Source organism: Trypanosoma conorhini (genome assembly GCF_003719485.1).
Source record: "Trypanosoma conorhini strain 025E chromosome Unknown Tco_14.4_contig_00427, whole genome shotgun sequence".
NCBI lineage: Eukaryota > Euglenozoa > Kinetoplastea > Trypanosomatida > Trypanosomatidae > Trypanosoma > Trypanosoma conorhini.
Window position 1 is genome coordinate 1 of NW_021704514.1, and position 16760 is coordinate 16760.

Sequence of the window (16760 nt, forward strand, 5' to 3'; positions counted from 1 at the left end):
TGCCGGCAGGTCGGAATAAAGTAAGTGGTTTTTTACTATTGTTTTCATTGTTTCATTGGAAATGTAAGGCGTAGAGTATTCTGCTCTTCTGTGGGCCCTCGTTACTGTGCCCACAGCATGTGTACTTGCACGCACGTGGGCGACGTTAACTGCATAAACAACTGGTTCCCATTGAGGCAGCGGGTCTCCCTTCCACCTCCTTTTGCGTCTTTCCCGAGGGAGGCGGAGAAGTGGCGGCTGTTGTTCTTGCGCGTGGCGGTTTTGGGCCGTCCCCGCCTCTCCTCATGCGGATGCCGTTGTGATTTTTTTTGTTTTTCTTTTCATGGAGGTTTTCTTTGCCGGTGTGTTCGTGTCTGCTCTGCCGCCTGCACTCAAGCAGAGAGCGGAGTTAGACGTTTATAGGGAGAGAGCAAAGGAACGGTGTTGTTTTCTGTGTTTCCGGCTTCTTCACGTGAAGCTGTGTATGATGGCGTCTGAAGAGGGTGTTATGGTGCGACGATCTCGGAATCGCGCAGTTGCCTCTGTGACGGCGATTGATGCACCTCTTTTCGATTCGGCGTTGATTACACGCGGTTTGGCTAAACGTTGCTTGCCTTCGTGTTGTGCTGCGCCAGTGGTACGTCATGCGGATTTTTGTTCATTAGTAGTGGAGCACTTAAAGCCTGATCCACACCGTGCGGCACGTGAGAAGTTGTTTGCGCTTCAGACGGTGCCTGTGCTTCGTGATGAATTTTGTCACATGGATGACGCAACTCTGCGCCGCGTCTTTGCATTTCTTGGGGAACGATCGAGGGAGTTGTTGCACATGGCCTCTGTGTGTCGGCGGCTGCGCAATCTTGTCATTGCATCGACCCCGTCGAATGCCACTTTAGTGCCTTTTATGATTCCGTTAGGTTGTCTTTCGAGCCACACCGTTGTTGACTCGCTGTGCGCCTTCTTTGCTCCGCACAAGCGGGGACAGTTCGTGCAGGAGTTGCGGCTTGTGGACACAAAGTACGCCGCCACGCTGCCTGTTAGTACGGCACTGCCGCTGTGCTCCCACCATGTGTATCCCGCGCTGGTGAAGTCACTGCCGTCACTGACGTCTCTGGATCTTCGCGGCGTCGTGTGGGATTGTCACGCCCACCCGCACCTGCCGCAGTACTTCTTCAGTGACCTGCATCTTGTCGCACCGAAGCTGCGGGCGCTTAAAGTTGGTGTGGACCTTTTCTCGCAGTGGTCCCCCGGGTGGTGGCAGCGCCTCACGGCGTTGGAGAGAATCGTGGTGGGCTCCCGGCGCGACCAGGCGGTGGTTCCCGGCGGCGCGCAGCTGCCTCCACTAGTGCTGCACGACGAGTTCTTCGACATGCTGCGTGCCCCACGCCGACCGTGGCGGGTGAAGCTGTGGTGTCCGCTGGAGCGGAGCATGCTTCCCAGGCTGCTTCTTCCCACGCAGGCGTTCCCCGAGCTGCAGGAGCTGACGGTGAACCTCTCCAACACCGACATCCTCGAGGAGCTTAAGCGGGCCGCGGTGCGGTCGCCGCGGGAGGGCAAGTCACGCAGAAGCATGAAGGGCGTCATGGCGCACGCATCGGATGAGGCAGACGCGCGGACAATGTTTGTCTCCTTGCAGTCGTTGACCCTCGTGAACGTGGAGCAGTGTCCGACGCTGCCGGCGGAGCTCATGGAGCGTTTTTTTTCTCGCGCACCGCGTCTCAAGTACTTTACGGTGGTGAACACCGCGAGAGTGCCGCCGCCGCCGCCCCCGTCAAAGCTGCGGCGGCGGGCGTAGTTCTTCGCCTCGTGCGGAGGCTGGGGGAAAGGGAAGGCAAACTACAATGTATAGTAGGAGCCAGCGCGTGTGCGTCTGCATGCGTGCAACGTAGTCCTGCAGTTCTCGGGCTCTTTTGTTTGTTCGTTTTTTTTGTTTTTTTTGTTTTTCTACTCTCGACCCGTGTTTGAAGACATTTCGAGGGGAAAATGAAATCAGAGCACAGCGAGGCGGGGGGAGGAGGAGTGGGAGGAGATGAATGGGAACGCGGCGGGGGCGGGCGATGCACCATGAAGACGCACGTCCTGCTCCTGGTGCTTGGGACTTCCCCGCTTTGACATGGTCGCTTCAACTGAAAAGCTCTTCCTTTTTTTTTTTTTTCCTCTTGTCTTGCGTGTATTTTGCTTCTGCGTTCACGGTGGCGGGGTCCGTTAGCTTTACCGGCGTGTTGCGCCCGCGTTACATTGCGCATCGTGCCAGCGATGTTTGAGGGGCCGGTGGAGTGCTGCGAGTGTGCTGCCCCCGTCGGCGACGAGGGGGCGCTGCGGGCGGTGCTCATCCTGCCGTGCCAGCACCTCCTCCACGCAGGCTGTGTGGATTACATTCGCAAGCGAAGGAAGCTGGAACAGCTGATCGTTCGGGGCGATCGGGGCGGGATGGGCGCGGCGCAGCCCGCGCACCTCAAGTTAGCTGGGGGGAAAATTGACACCAAGAGCAGCGGCAGCAGCGGCAGCGGCAGCGGCAGCAACGTGGATGGCGGTGGCAGCCGTCTTGTTGCGTGCCCGGCGTGCATGGTGCCCATTCGGCGTCTCATTCCGCTGTTTCCCAGCGGTGGGGATGCGCGGGCTGCGGCGAGGGTCGGTGGTGGCGGTGAGGCCGAATCGCACTTCACTACCACGCACAAGGCGCAGAAGAGCCACATTGCCCAGCTCCGCGCGCTCTACGAGCAGCGGGAGCGGGTGACGCAGCTGACACGCACGTGCGCCCTCATGCACGAGCGCCTCTCGGAGGCGCAGGCGGAGGTGGACCGGTTGTCAAGGGTCCTCCCAAGCGTGGCGCCCGCCGCACACGTGCCGCAGCTGGCGGGGGAAAATTTGTGCGTGGAGGGCATGACCGCCACGGAGCTGGAGATGTACATCCTGCATTCCTCAGCGACGCTTGAGGAGCTAGAGCACGACGTTGGCGAGCAGCGACGGCTGGCGGAGAAAAAGCGGAGGAAATTGAGCCATTTCCACGCGCGGTTTCAGGCGATGAAGGCGCTGGGGGAGAGTGCGCGGCACACCCACCGGAGGAAGGAGGAGACGTCGTCGAGCGGCAACGAGTCGCCCGGGCATTCTGTGGGCCGCGGCCGGCGCCCGCGTGTGCCGCCTGTGGTTGATGTGGAGGAAGAGGAGTCCGCCGCCAAGACGCGGGCGATGAGTGTCTCCTCCGGAAGCGGCATCTGCGATGGGGAGGAGCAAAACCAACCGCGGCAGCAGCGCGAGGCGGCGGAGGAGCGCGGGTTTGTCAAGGCCAACCTCGACGGCGGCGTTGATGCCGCTGAGGAGGGGGCGGAGGACGGCGGCGACGACGATGTCGTGTACGTTGACCATACGGCCCCGCACTTCGCGAGTAGTGGGAGCAGCGGCAGCCCAACCGCGGCCGATGCCTCCTCCCACGCTTGGCGAACACCTACCGGCACCGAGGTGAGTATGGACGGGCGCAGTCGCGGCGAGAGCAACCGCGGCAGTGGAAATGACGGCGTATTCGTAGCGGATGTTGGCGGCGATGACGGCGGCGACGATGCTATGATGTGCTACAGTCCCATGCCGCGGGCGGCACCGCTCCAGCAGTCCGGGATTCGCGTGCCGAACGCCGCACGTCTTCTCCCAAGGCGCGAGGATCGGCTGTGGCAGCCGTCGCTGGAAGGTCTCTTGTGAAGGGCGTGGGCAGCCGTGGTGCAGAAGCGAGAAGAAACATCATTTGGCGTGCTTTCTCACCGAGGTGTTTGACTTCCACCGTAGCGGCTTTGACGTGCCTCTTCACTTCTGCCTCTATTGCTTTGACTCACGCAGCTAGAGGCACCGTTCCACGCATACGTATGGATTCACCCCATTTATTTTTGTTAATATATATATTTATATATTTGTGTATATATAAATAAATAGTTTTTCTTTCCCCTTGCTGTGAGGAGTTGGGGGGTTGATGACAACTTTCTTTTTTTTGCGCCCTCTCTCGTTCTTTACTCTCTTTGTTTGAACGGCCCAAGCAGGGAGGCACATTCTCAGAGGACGTGCGAGGAGCGTGCGTGTGAGAGAAGGAAGCGGAGGAGAATGAAGTCGTTTGTCCTCCCTTCGCTGCAGCCGGCTGCAAAGGGGGCCGTGGAGGGCTCGCAGGTGCCGTTGCCGCCGCCGCCGCCGCCAGCCGACCTCGTAGCGGCGCCCTCGAGCCGTTTATTTCCCGCCATTGACAGGGGGCGGCGGCTGCAGGAGCTGCGGCGCATGGAGGCGAAGACGGCGGCGCTGGAGGCGGCGGTGGCGAGGCAGCGGGTGGAGCGGCTCGAGCGACTGGAGTGTAGGGTGCGCGGCGTCATCTGCGGGCGGGAGCACGAGCGGCGCTACCACCTCCTCTGGCACTACCAGGAGGCGAAGGCAAAGGTGGAGCGGCGGACCGCGGCGACGGAGGCGAAGGCGCTGGCGTTGCAGCGGTCTCTGTACATGCGGGGCGTCCGCTGGTACGAGGAGCGGGGGCAGCTGCAGCACCTCGAGGCGGCCACGCGGGCGCAGTTGGTGGTTGCGGAGACGGATTCGCGGCATCACGTGGCGTCGCTGCTGAAGCTCGCACTGCTCGAGCATCGCCGCCGTCAGGCGGAGCTGGAGTTGGACACGGCGGCATGCCTCGCAGAAGACTTCAAGGCAATACGTGACTGGGAGTCCCGCATTGCCGCGATGTCGTTTCGCCCCGCCAAGACATTTGAGCCCACGACGCAGCTCCGTTCCCCGCGCAACGTTGGCACCGGCGGCTACCGTGGAAGAGCAGACCTCCTCCTGGACTACACCGTCTGTGCGGAGGAACGGAGGGCGCGACGGGAGCTCGCGTCGGAGGAGCGCGTGCTCCGCCAGCCGCTGGAGTGGCAGCACGGTGCGGCACTTCTGCAGTTTGTCGAGGAGGCGCAGGCGAGGGCGGCAATCGAGGCGGTCTGCCGCTACGGCTGCTGCCAGGCTCGTCTGAGTGCGCTACTGCGGATTCAGCGGTGGTGGCGCATGCTCCGTGTGACCGCGTGGAGCGAGCGGAAGCGGCGGCAACTTAAAAAGTGTGTGGCAAAAAAACGGGACCGAATGACATCGCGTGACTATCTGGCTCTGCTTGGCCGGATGAGGCGACAGGCAGCGGCCGCCGCCCCCATGTCGGAGGAGGAGCTACACAAAGCCGTGGCGACCATTGAACAGGCGGCCGAGAGGGCGTATCAAAACACATTTGATTATTTTATTTACACCTTGATGAATCGTGCAGAAAACTTGCACCAGACGGAGAAACATGACCTCCGCGATTACCCACTGATGGAGGACGATGGCACGACGATCGTCCCGCCTGTCTCAAGGCTTATCCGTGTGCCATATCGTCTGTACGTGCGACAACAAACATTGCAGCCGTATCCCCACTGGCGAGCGCTGCGGTGGGTGGAAGGGTCCACCTCGTTTATTCAGCAGGTGCAGCTGCTTGAGAAGTCCGAGGCAGAAGCGCGGGCGCTTCTCTGCGCAAAGAAGGGCGAGGAATTTCACACACTGCACCTGTACCACGCCGTGCTGCGGCAGGGAGCCTGGGCCTGGCGTTCCCTCTACACCGCGATTCTCTGCATTGAGGAGGAGGAAACGGTGTGCCGTGGACTCCTGCACGTCTTTGAGGACAATTCTCGCGGCGTCCTGGAAGTGGAGGCGGAAGCGTCCGTGTCGAACTGCATTGCGTCGGAGGAGGGCCGGTGGCGGCTGCTGAATGACGAGGCAAGACTGCGGCGCGACCTCGCCGCGGAGGAGAGTGACGCCTTTTTCTTCCTTACGGAGGACGAGTGGCGGTGGGGTAATCTCCTGCGGCTGCGCACAAAACTGCGGGATGCCTGCGGAAGCAGGCTGCGGTGGCGGATTGCGCAGAACACCGGTGTGGGTCGGAAGTATCACTCGCTGGACTCGACAGCGCGCATCATTCAGCGCTTCCTCCGCATGGTGGCCGCCCGCAAGCGGCTTGCGGAGGAGCAGGCGAGCCGAGCCCTGCGGCTGCAGGCGGAGACACAACTCCAGACGACGTCGGCCGCGATGCTGAAGATGCTGGAGGTGCAGCACCGCGAGGGGGACACGGAGGAATTGCGGTGGGCCGCGGCAATGTGCCCCAGCGGGGACGCTGATAGCAGCGTGGAGTCTCACTTTGAAACGGCGCTGAACTTGTTCCGCGACTGGTTTGATGAAAGAGCCCAGGAGCCGATGGAGCCGCAGTACAAGGCGATCGTTGCTCGGTTCCTGCAGGCAAACAGGGAGATATGTGGGCGCATGCGAACTTTGTTCGCGGTTACGCGGAACGGGCGCCAGCGGATTGAGGAGGAGGAGGCGCTGGCGTGGAATGCGCTTCACCACACCAGCGCCTTCGCCCCCATCGCAATCGACGCGCTCGAGCGGCGCGAGGCGGCGCAGCGTGAACGCCTTGAAGGCGACGCCGCGGAGGCGAGATCGCATTGGCATGGGCGAGCCGAATTTCTTGCCGCCTTGGCAACCTGCACCGCCACCGCTGCAGCCACGGGAAAACATAAAAAGGCGCCGCTGCGTCCGCCGTGCATGAGTCTCTTGGAGAGACTTGTGAGCCGCGAGGATGTACTCCGGATGCGACTCGCTGTGGAGGAGCGGCGTGATCGTGGGGATGCCTTGCTCTCGCTTCACGCCACCCTATGCATTAACACGTTGCGGGAGGAGCAGCAAGAGCGGTGGGCGCTGTACAAACGCATCGACAAGAGCTGGAGCGACCACGCCCCCCTCGGACTGCTGGAGCAGGCGGAGGCGGTGGCGCGGCGCAGTTTGGAGGCGACGGCGCACACGGACTACGGCGTACTGCTGGCCCATGAGTGTGGCCTTTACGCCCAGCAGGTTCTTTACCGGCAGTTTCTTCGCGGGTGTTTGGCCTTTGAAAGCGAGGCACGTTACTTTGACAGACGGCTGACGGAGCTGCTTTTTCGGCGCGTAGGGCATCTCGGCCAAAAACTCGACGAGTTGGTGGCCGCGGAGACGTGTGCCAGAGCGCGGGTGGAGCAGCTTGAGGCGACGCACCGTGACGTTTGCCTCTGCCCAGGCGACTGAGTGTTATGTATCTGCGTATGTATATGCGGAGGGCCGCGGCGGCCTGCCTGGAAACCCCTAGTTTTTTTTGTTTTTTTTGTAGATGTTTGTGTTTTGATTTCTCGCGCTCTCTTTCTTTCTTTTTTTTTTTTCTGTTGGTTTTGCTTTCATTTTCCTCCTCTCCACGTTTTGTTTTTCGTGGTCCGCCTCGGGGTGGTGCGGGTCCGCAGAGAAGTGCCCGCAATTGCGTGAATGGAGGCGTTTGACGGCGCCATCGGCATCGACCTCGGCACGACGTACTCGTGCGTCGCGGTCTTCCGCAACGACGCGGTCGAAGTTGTCCCGAACGATCAGGGCAACCGCACGACGCCGTCATGCGTGGCGTTCCACAACGGGGAGGTGCTGGTGGGCGACAGCGCGAAGCAGTTGGCCTCCCGCGGGGTCACGGGCGTTGTCTTCGACGCGAAGCGCATGATTGGGCGGAAGTTCAGCGAGAAAAGCGTCCGCGACGACGTGAAGCGGTGGCCGTTTGCTCTCGAGGAGGGCGAGGACGGCGGGGTGTTGATCTGCGTCGACCACAACGGCGAAAGGCTGCGCCTGGAGCCGGAGTTGATCTCCGCGCGGGTGCTCGCGTACCTCAAGAGGTGCGCCGAGCAGTTTCTGGGGAGGCGCGTGACGAAGGCCGTCATCACGGTGCCGGCGTACTTCAACGACGCACAGCGGGAGCGCACGAAGGCCGCCGCACGCATTGCGGAGTTGGAGGTGCTGCGGATCATCAACGAGCCGACGGCGGCGGCGCTGTGCTACGGCCTCGGACTTGGCTCCGGCGCCGGGGCGCAGGGCACGGATCGCGCGGTGAACGTGCTCGTCTTTGACTTTGGCGGCGGCACCTTCGACGTGTCCATCATCACCATCGACGACGGCTCCTTCGCGGTGCGGGCCACGGCGGGCGACACACACCTCGGCGGGCAGGACGTGGACGCGGAGCTGCTGCGGCACCTCCTGGAGGACCTGCGGCAGCGCCACGGCGTGGATGCCGCCACGCAGCCGCGGATGCTGGCGAAACTCTTGGCGCGGTGCGAGCAGGCGAAGCGCGTCCTGTCGCACGCGACGACGGAGGAGATTGTCGTGGACGGCGTCCTGGGGGGCGGGGAGGAGTACACCCTGGCCCTGTCCCGGGCGAAGCTGGAGGAGCTGTGTGCCAGGGTCTTCGCCCGCTGCATGGCCGTCGTACAGAAGGCGATGAAGGATGCCGCGATGTCGCCGGAAGACATTGAGGAGGTCGTACTTGTCGGCGGCTCCTCCCGCATCCCGGCGCTGCGCACGAGGCTGCAGGAGGCATTTAAAGGGAAGCGCCTCTGCGGCTCCGTCCACCCCGACGAGGCGGTGGCGATTGGCGCCGCCGTGCAGGCGAGCATCATCGGCACCGCGGCGGAGCAGCAGTCGGCGCGGACGGCCAATGTCGTGCTGATGGACGTTGTGCCCCTCTCCATCGGCGTCGAGGTGGACGACGGCAGGTTCGACGTCATCATTCGCCGCAACACCACCATACCCTACCGCGCGACGAAGGAGTACAGCACCGTGGAGGACAACCAGGAGGAGGTGGAGGTGCAGGTCTTCGAGGGCGAGCGGCCGCTGACGCGCCACAACCACAAACTCGGCGCCTTCGTCCTGGACGGCATTTCCCGCGCCAAGAAGGGCGAGCCCACCATCACGGTGACCTTCAGCGTGGACGCGGATGGCATTCTCACTGTCACCGCCTCGGAGGAGCTTGCGCGGGTGCAGAGGACGCTCGTGGTCGCGGCCAGCGAGCGCCTCAGCGAGGCGGCGGTGCAGCGGATGATCGAGGCGGCGCAGGCGCTCTCGGTGAAGGACGCGGCGGCGGTGGCCATCATGGACGCAACGCAGCGGCTCACGCGTGGCTTTGCGGAGCTTGAGGCGGCGCTGGCCGCGATGCCGCTCCCCCTCTCGGCGAAGTTGCAGCGGCGGGTGGCGTTTCTCGGGCACGGCAAAGATTGGCTTGCGAGGCAGCTGCCGACGTACACGGAGCCGAAGGTGGTGGAGCACAAGACGGCGAAGATCATGAAGCTTCTGCAGAAGGCCATGAAGACACTCCGGCGCGAGTCTCGCAAAGGCACCGACGAAGAACATGGCAGCGAAGACAACGACGACGGCGGCGGCGGCGGCGACGACGACGACGACGACGACGACGGCGGCGGTGCATCCGCTGCTGCTGCCGATGGGGGCGCGGGTGAAGGGGGAAGCGGCGGCGGTGGGCCGCATCCACGCGAGGCCCTCGCCGGGAGCAAGCGCTCACGCAGCAATTCAGCCAATAAAGAGGGCTAAATGCGCTCGTTTCCCGTGTGCGTGTGTGTGTTTTTTTGTTTGTTTGTTTGTTTGTTTGTTTGTGTGGTTTTGTTTTTGTTTCGGTGTCCCTCCCTGCACACGGAGCCCCTTTTTGCCCCTCCACGCACGCGCCTGCTTCGCACGACGAGAAGACGACGGCAACTTCCACCGCCGCTGCCTTTTTACTGCTGGAAGTCGCCCTCCGGGGGAGCTGTGCGACCGTCGTTCTCTTCCGCCGCCGCTTTGCTTTTTTGTTTGCCTGTTTGTTTCTGCGCCGCGCCGGGCGGGGCGGGGCGGGAGCGAAAGACCACGCACGCACAAAATAAAAAAAGGAAGACCCGTTTTTTGTTTTTGTTTTTGTTTTTTTCTTCTTTTCTGCGGCTGCCTGCTCCGCCCCACACACGCGCGGGATAAACAAACGAAGGAAACAACAACAACAACTCGCGGGGACGCGATGGTGACAAGACCGGCCGCGTCGAAAGTCACGGCGGGGCGCCGGCGGGAGGCGAAAAAGACGCAGAAGGCGGTGACGAGCGGGGCGAGGCCGCACCCCTCGCCGTCGTCACCGGCGCGGCAGGAGCCGCAGGGCGGCAAAAGGGAGGCGCTGCAAAAGGCGCTGGCCGCGGCCCTCGCCGCACCACCCGCTGGCGCCCACTTCGCCCCCGGGACGGAGGTGGACGACTACGGCAAGGGCAGCCCGACGGACCGGCTGCAGTTCGGCTACGCGCCTGCCAACGCCGCGGAGGCAGTCGCGTTTCATTCCTCCATTCCGGCAAAGAAGTGGGTTGCGCAGCGGCGCAAGCAGGGCCGGCTCGCAATTGTTATGAAACAAAAACTTCCGCGGCCCAACTGCGAGCCAATGACCTCGCTGCTCAAACTAAAGCAACACTGGAGGAGCACGGCGGAGTTTGTAGCAGAGGTGCGTGGCGGCAGAGTTGCGCAGGACTCGGCGGATGAGCTGCTAGAGCTGCTTGTGTCACAGCAGCGTGTAGCGTAGTGACTTTTGTGTGTGTGTGTGTGTGCCTCTACAGTTTTCTTTTATTCGCTGCGCTGCATCCACGGTTAACCAATACAGAGATCAAGGTGATGATGTCGTGTGCACATCTGTCTACCCTTTCCTCTTTCTCCATCTGCCTGCGCGCTGCCGCGCGGCTAACTGTCTGGCGACGGCGTGTTCTTGTCCTCCTGAAGGGGCCGGAGCGTCTCTTTCCTTCCCTTTTTTTCTTTTCCTTTCTTGCCCTCTTCACCCCGCGCTGGCCGTTCTTTGCCTCGCCAGCGGTGGATGGGTGTGGCGCGCCGGGAAAGACGGGCGGGTGTAGAGCACAATCGAAATGGCGGAGTCGCACCAGCGGCCGGCGCAGGAGCGAAAAGGCGGCGATGGCGGGGAAAAGGGGGGGCGGCAGATTGGGATTGAGTTCCCTCCCGTCAAGAGCCGCGAGGAAATCCTCAACTCCCAGCGGGCGGCGGTGACGCAGGAGGAAATTCGCAAAGGCATGCAGGACGACATCCCTCCCGTCGTGCGGAGTGTGTTGGAGCTTGCCCACCTGATGATGAGCGGCCACAGCCAGAAGCTGCGGGCCTCCCCCGGGTACCAAGGCGGCCTGTTCTACGGCGGGAGCCCGTTTTGCTTCGCCAGCGGCTACCGCGACGGCACACGCCCGCGTGATATGGAGGACAAGGGGAACCATATGAAGCTGAAGGACCCGCTCACCTACGGTGTGCTCTCGCTACCTGTGACGGCAGGCTACCTCTGTGAGCTGCACGGCAAAGGCGTGTTTGACCTGCAGGCCCCGCTGGCACGCTACCTGCCGGAGCTCGAGGAGAAGCTGGACCCATGCGTCACGGCACGCAGCATTCTCGCCTTCGACACCGTGGTCGACGACAATCAGGTGATGAGGGATGCAGGGGTGAGGCGGTTTCGTCCTCTCTTTGCGTGGAACGTGTGCGCCGCAACCCAGCGCTGTGTTTACGCACCGATAACTCACTTCTTCGCGGGAGGATCTGCCAAGGCGCTGACAGGGCAGCAGCAGCGGGAGAACTACGTGCAGTATTTGCGCGCCTCGCCGCGCGTGAGAGTGCGCTTGCGTCCACGGCGGTGGATCTCCCGCCGCGGCGTGTCCCACTTCTCCGTTGCACTGCTTATTGCGGCGGTGGAGCGGCAGCTGCACGGTGTTAGCTTTGAGGACTCAATTCGGCAAACTGTGTTTGAGCCCGCGCAGAGCCACGGTGCAGGCTACGGCCCGCCAAAGCTGTGGCGTGACCCGAATGAAATGTTCTACCAACCGAGGGGCCTGGCACGGCAGCACCAGCGGTTCTCCCATCCGCTCCCGACGGGGGCCCTTGAGAACTGCGGCCCACCGCTGTTGAACGCCTCGTTGAACCTCTACGCCCCCGTGGAGGACTACGGCAAACTGTTGTTGCTCTCGCTTGACGCCGTACGTCACGCGCGGACGGCGCTGGGGGGCGCGGGGCCCCCGCCCAAGGCGGGGGCTCACTTTGACTTTGGCGTGGAGTGGCTGAATGGCGACCAGGAGCCGCGGCAGCGGCTGCAGCTGACCAGGCGCGTTGTGGGGATCGACTACACCCCGACTGCGGCGTCGTTTCGGTACAACTGCGAGCACGACTTGGGCTGCTTTGGCGTGGCCAACTGCGGCAGCCGGGACGCGTGCGTGCTGGCGAACGCCCTCTCCCGCATGCTTCAGCACCTCTTCGTCAAACACGTTATTCGGAAGGGCGTCGATGTGGCGCGGGGTCCCGACCTCGACAACCCCGAGCAGGAGCGGAGCGGCACGGAGGCGAAGTTCCGCAAGATCATCAAAAAGCAGGAGTACACGAGCTACTTCAGGAAGCACGACGCACACAAGCGGTACTAAACGGCGGGGGGGGGGGTGAGCGGTGACGTGCACGAAGACAAGGCAAAAAACAAAAACAAAAACAAGTTGGTGAAGAGAAGAGGGTGGAATTGGGAATTTTTTAGCGGAGGGCAAAGATGCCCGCACGGCACACGTAGTGAAGACGGAGAAGAGCAAGCAAACATCAAAAAAAAAAGGCGTGCAGGAAAAGGAGTTCGGGGTGACGAGCGGGACAGCACAAGATGTGAGGGCAAACGCGGCGCTTGGGACTCATTTGTCACGTTCAATTCCTCGCTCCTCCTGCATAACCGGTGCGTGCGCCTCTGCTTCTTCTTTTTGTGTGTGTGGGTGTTGTTTTTTCTTCTCTTTGGGGCGGGAGTCGAGAGGAGAAGACACCCTTGCCGTGCCGTATTCTTGAAAAAAAAAAATGTTCTCGCGGCTCTTTGACGCGCTCCAAGGCGGCTCGGGTGTGGGGGCGGCGGTGCGGCGGCGACAGGTGGACGCAGAAGTCCCGAATTTTGCGGAGGCGGATGACGTTCGCGCCGCGTTTTTCTCCTCCGCCCTGCAGCACGCCAAGTCGTCATACGACGCGGAGAGGGACGGGTATGTCTGGGGACGTACGTTGCGGCCCTCCTACGCCCTGCAGCTGCATCCGCTGAACACGGTTCAGACCTACACGCAGAAGAAGGAGTTCGTCTGGGTTGGGCTGACCGCCGGTCCGTGGTTCGTGGGTGTCGTCGTGCTTCAGTTCAACTACTTCGCCGCCTTCTCCGTCAGCCTCTACAACGTCGAGTCAGAGGAGAGTTGGAGGGCCACCTCGCGTGTTCCGCTACCGGGCCCCTGGCTGGGCGGCCAGTGGGTCCCCAACGAAAAGGGCGAGTTTGGCCCCACCAGTGCGGGGCATCGGGTGGAGTTTTCCGCCCCGCTTTCGACCCACCGCGCCCGCCTCTGTTTTGCGGGCCGCAGCGTGCAGGTTGATGCCACAGGCGTCGTCGCGCAGCAGCTGCCCAACGGCAAGAGTGCAGGGGCGCAGCGGTACGAAGTGCATGCGGTGGCGACCCTTCCCGAGGAGTTTCTTGGCGTCGTTTTCCCGCTCGGTCCGCGGCGTGCCGCACTCGTCAGTAAAGTGGCGGCTGCCCCGCTGCAGTCCCCTCTCAAACTGCGACTGGGCGGAACGGAGTGGAGCGGCGACGGCTACCTCTCGATGGACTACACACGCGGTCTGCTGCGCCGCGAAACACGCTGGCATTGGGCCAGCGCCACCGCTCCTGCCGGCTACGGCTTTCACCTCTCGGAGGGCGCGTACGACGTGGACAACAAAAGTGTGGAGAACACGTTCTACGCTGGTGGAAGGGCGGTGTTGCTCGAAACGCGGGTGGAGTTTCACAAAGTGACGGCCGCGGCTAAAGTGTGGACGCTAACGGGCGACGGCATTCAGCTTCGCTTTCGCCACGCCGACGCACATGACGCCGCCCTCCACGTGGGCGTCGTGAAGACCGACTTGTACCACGCGTGGGGCACCTTTGACGGCTCGATTCGCGTGGAGGGGGCGATGTACAAATTTGACCGCGTTGCGGGCGTGCTGGAGGACCACTACGCCTTGTGGTGAAGCCGCCGCTGCGTCGCTGGGCCGCGGCGCCGCCCGCGGCTCCTTTTCCGTCTTTCCCCTCCCCTCAAACTCCTCCCGCAGTACAACTGGCAGTAGTAGTAGTAGTAGTGCCCCGCCCCTTCCACCCGTCGCACGCCCACGCAAGACAAAACGAAAAAAAAAACGTGGGATAGGCGGGCGGGGGCCAACATTTTGGCGGCCCTTTCAGCCTCTTTGTTTCGCTGCGGGTGCCGCGGCGACGTTGGCTCCACAACTCACAAGTGTCTTCTCCCCCAGTTTCCTGCTGCGGTACACGTGTGCCCGTCCGCAGCTGTGTGTGTTTCGCATGTTTAACTGTGCTTCTCCCCCCGGGCTGTTTTTTTTCTTTTTCTTCGTCTCTTTACCCCTTGCGGGTTGACGCGCGAGGGAAAGTGTCGGGCCGCCTCCGCGCCAGCAGCGTGGGGAGCGGGCGGAATGGAGTCCTCGCCGTCATCGCTGAGTTACCTCCGTGCGGTGCAGCAGCTGCAAACAAAGACGGAGGAGTTGGAGCGGGCGCGGGACGAGACGCGCCGCCTGGAGCGCGAAACGGCGGCGCTCGCGGAGGATAAGGCGGCGCTGATGCGGGAAGTGGCGCAGCTGGAGGCGCAGAACCGCGACTGGCGTGCCGAGTTCGGCGTGCTCGAGGAGCAGGTGCGGCAGCAGCAGCGGCACTTGCAGGAGCACATCGAGCGCGAAGCCAAGCGGCTGCAGGCGTCCACTGCGAAGTCGCGTGAGACTGGCGCGGAGAGGGCAGCGCTGCAGCAGAAGCTGCAGGCGGCTGAGGCGGCAAGGGAGGAGGCGGCGGCGCAGTGCCGTCGTCTCTCGCACGAAGTGGCTGCGCTAAAGCGGGAGCTGAAGGTCGCCAGGGCGAGGGCGTCCCACGACCACTCCACGCACGCGCGCACCGCGGCGGCGGGGGCGGCCATGGACGAGATCGAGAGCAAAGCGCTGGAGGGGCTGCGAGGCGAGATTGCGGCCTTCGCGGCCGAGAACGAGCGGCTGATGAATGAGTTGGAGGCGGAGCGCAAGGCGCGCGTGGGGGCGGAGGAGGGGGTGGTAAATCTGCAGCAGCTTCTGCAGCGGCAGCGCGAGGTGGGCGAGCGGCAGCAGCTGCTTGCCAGGGCGGAGCTGCAGGCCCTCAACGTGCAGAACGACGCCCTCCTCGGCGACGTGAGGCGGCTGATGGAGCGGGAGGAAATTGGCGGAAAAGACGCCGCACGCCCCCGCCGCGTGTCAACGGTGGACCGCGGCACCGTGACGACGGAGGTGCCATACGCGCCGCTCTGCTCACCGTCCGTGCCGAGGGCGGCGGGTGGTCTACCGACGAGTACGCCTCCAGCCGCGGTAGAGGGCGGCGCAGGCACGACGGCGCCGCCGCAGCGCGTGCAGGAGTTGCTCGAGCGGGTGCGTCGGTTGGAGAGCACGACGGCCGAGCAGGCGCTTCTGCTTCGTGAGAAGGAGGCAAACGAGCGTCTCCTCGAGGAACGCGCGGCGCTCCACGCGGAGCAGCGGCGGCACCTCCGCTCTCTTCTCGACAAGGCGACCACGCCGGAGGGGGGCGGTGCACGCTGCGACCGCAGCCACCTCGTCCGCGCCGAGGCGGACACGGAGCTCAGTGCGGTACTTGAGGCCATCATTGACCTGCTGAGGCTCTTCGTCCACTGCGCCGCCCGCCTCCGTGCCCGCCTTCTGCAGCCGGCGGCAAACACGGACCCGGTCGTGCTGCCCATCGTGCCGTGCCGCGACCACGGCAGCCCACACCTCAACGCCATCTTCAGCCACCTTGGCGGGCTCCGGCACGTCGCCGGCGTCATTGACGAGGTCGGGGAAGTCGCCTCGCGCAGGCAGCGCCCGCCGGGGGGGCGGCAAAGTCCGCCGACAACACCCACCGCGCCACGACCCCACCACACCCCTCCACTCACGTCGCCCGCGCGCCGTGCACCGACCGGCGAGGCACCGGCCTCAGCCCCGAGCGACGCTTCCGCCTCACTGCAACTGGCGTCCACCCAACGCGACATCACATCGTGGCTGAAAGCGCGGCAGGAGAGCCTGCAGAGACAGCTGCAACAGGCAAACGAAAGCGGCAACGGCGCACCCACCACACCACCACGCTCCAACTGCAGCTATCAATCCGGTGAAACGCTTGAAGAGGCGGCCAACGAAATGAACAAGCCCATCTATCGCAAGCATAACAGGTAAACAACAACAAAACAAAAACAAATACACCATTTTGAATCGTTCTCTACCTGCATTCCCCCATTGATTTCACGACTCAAAAAAAGTGAGCAACTCGAAGAAGCACCAAAACCTCTGACTAATGCACACGGAAAGAAAAAGGCTATTACCCAACCCGTAAACTCCAAAAAAAAAAGATACCATGCAACACATCACTATTCCTCTTCTCTCAATTGTCTCCCCTCCCCCCGCTGCCCTGCGGCGCGGGTGCGCCAGAGCCAACAGAAGTTGAAAGTTTCAAGCATCGGCGAGAAAAGCAAAAGGCAGGCAAACCAAACAGCGGGAGCAAAATGACCTTCGAAGGCGCCATCGGCATCGACCTCGGCACGACGTACTCGTGCGTCGGTGTGTGGCAGAACGAGCGCGTGGAGATCATTGCGAACGATCAGGGCAACCGCACGACGCCGTCGTACGTGGCGTTCACCGACACGGAGCGCCTGATCGGCGATGCCGCGAAGAACCAGGTTGCGATGAACCCGACGAACACCGTCTTCGACGCGAAGCGCCTCATTGGGCGGAAGTTCAGCGACTCCGTTGTGCAGTCGGACATGAAGCACTGGCCCTTCAAGGTCATCGCGAAGGGCGACGACAAGCCGGTGATCCAGGTGCAGTTCCGCGGCGAGACGAAGACGTTCAACCCGGAGGAGGTGAGC

At 62.9% G+C, this 16760-nt stretch overlaps 9 protein-coding genes across 9 annotated transcripts, besides 10 other annotated features; all 9 read left to right on the forward strand.

Moving 5' to 3' along the window:
- Positions 1–463: 463 nt before the first annotated feature.
- On the forward strand, positions 464–1771 carry Tco025E_06380 (uncharacterized protein; the record flags this gene model as incomplete). The annotated part of the gene is made up of 1 exon (XM_029373257.1): positions 464–1771. The coding sequence occupies one exon, from the start codon at positions 464–466 to the stop codon at positions 1769–1771; it is 1308 nt and encodes a 435-aa protein (XP_029226636.1).
- Positions 1772–1884: 113 nt separating this feature from the next.
- Positions 1885–1920: a microsatellite.
- A 312-nt stretch (positions 1921–2232) lies between these two features.
- Positions 2233–3669, forward strand: Tco025E_06381 (uncharacterized protein; the record flags this gene model as incomplete). Its single annotated transcript, XM_029373258.1, has 1 exon — positions 2233–3669. The coding sequence occupies one exon, from the start codon at positions 2233–2235 to the stop codon at positions 3667–3669; it is 1437 nt and encodes a 478-aa protein (XP_029226637.1).
- Positions 3670–3857: 188 nt separating this feature from the next.
- Positions 3858–3896: a microsatellite.
- A 166-nt stretch (positions 3897–4062) lies between these two features.
- Positions 4063–7068, forward strand: Tco025E_06382 (uncharacterized protein; the record flags this gene model as incomplete). Its single annotated transcript, XM_029373259.1, has 1 exon — positions 4063–7068. One exon carries the CDS (start codon positions 4063–4065, stop codon positions 7066–7068), a length of 3006 nt encoding a protein of 1001 aa, XP_029226638.1.
- A 61-nt stretch (positions 7069–7129) lies between these two features.
- Positions 7130–7215: a microsatellite.
- Positions 7184–7247: a microsatellite.
- Positions 7216–7221: a microsatellite.
- Positions 7248–7299: 52 nt separating the features above from the next.
- Tco025E_06383 (putative heat shock protein 70) lies at positions 7300–9393 on the forward strand (the record flags this gene model as incomplete). The annotated part of the gene is made up of 1 exon (XM_029373260.1): positions 7300–9393. The coding sequence occupies one exon, from the start codon at positions 7300–7302 to the stop codon at positions 9391–9393; it is 2094 nt and encodes a 697-aa protein (XP_029226639.1).
- Positions 9394–9421: 28 nt separating this feature from the next.
- Positions 9422–9456: a microsatellite.
- Positions 9457–9635: 179 nt separating this feature from the next.
- Positions 9636–9662: a microsatellite.
- A 72-nt stretch (positions 9663–9734) lies between these two features.
- Positions 9735–9768: a microsatellite.
- Positions 9769–9847: 79 nt separating this feature from the next.
- Positions 9848–10390, forward strand: Tco025E_06384 (uncharacterized protein; the record flags this gene model as incomplete). The annotated part of the gene is made up of 1 exon (XM_029373261.1): positions 9848–10390. The coding sequence occupies one exon, from the start codon at positions 9848–9850 to the stop codon at positions 10388–10390; it is 543 nt and encodes a 180-aa protein (XP_029226640.1).
- A 7-nt stretch (positions 10391–10397) lies between these two features.
- Positions 10398–10415: a microsatellite.
- Positions 10416–10724: 309 nt separating this feature from the next.
- On the forward strand, positions 10725–12266 carry Tco025E_06385 (uncharacterized protein; the record flags this gene model as incomplete). Its single annotated transcript, XM_029373262.1, has 1 exon — positions 10725–12266. The coding sequence occupies one exon, from the start codon at positions 10725–10727 to the stop codon at positions 12264–12266; it is 1542 nt and encodes a 513-aa protein (XP_029226641.1).
- Positions 12267–12672: 406 nt separating this feature from the next.
- Positions 12673–13854, forward strand: Tco025E_06386 (uncharacterized protein; the record flags this gene model as incomplete). Its single annotated transcript, XM_029373263.1, has 1 exon — positions 12673–13854. The coding sequence occupies one exon, from the start codon at positions 12673–12675 to the stop codon at positions 13852–13854; it is 1182 nt and encodes a 393-aa protein (XP_029226642.1).
- Positions 13855–13945: 91 nt separating this feature from the next.
- Positions 13946–13963: a microsatellite.
- Positions 13964–14307: 344 nt separating this feature from the next.
- Positions 14308–16071, forward strand: Tco025E_06387 (uncharacterized protein; the record flags this gene model as incomplete). Its single annotated transcript, XM_029373264.1, has 1 exon — positions 14308–16071. One exon carries the CDS (start codon positions 14308–14310, stop codon positions 16069–16071), a length of 1764 nt encoding a protein of 587 aa, XP_029226643.1.
- A 326-nt stretch (positions 16072–16397) lies between these two features.
- On the forward strand, positions 16398–16760 carry Tco025E_06388 (heat shock protein 70; the record flags this gene model as incomplete). Its single annotated transcript, XM_029373265.1, has 1 exon — positions 16398–16760. A coding segment is annotated over one exon (363 nt), but the record flags the coding sequence as incomplete, so codon positions are not given.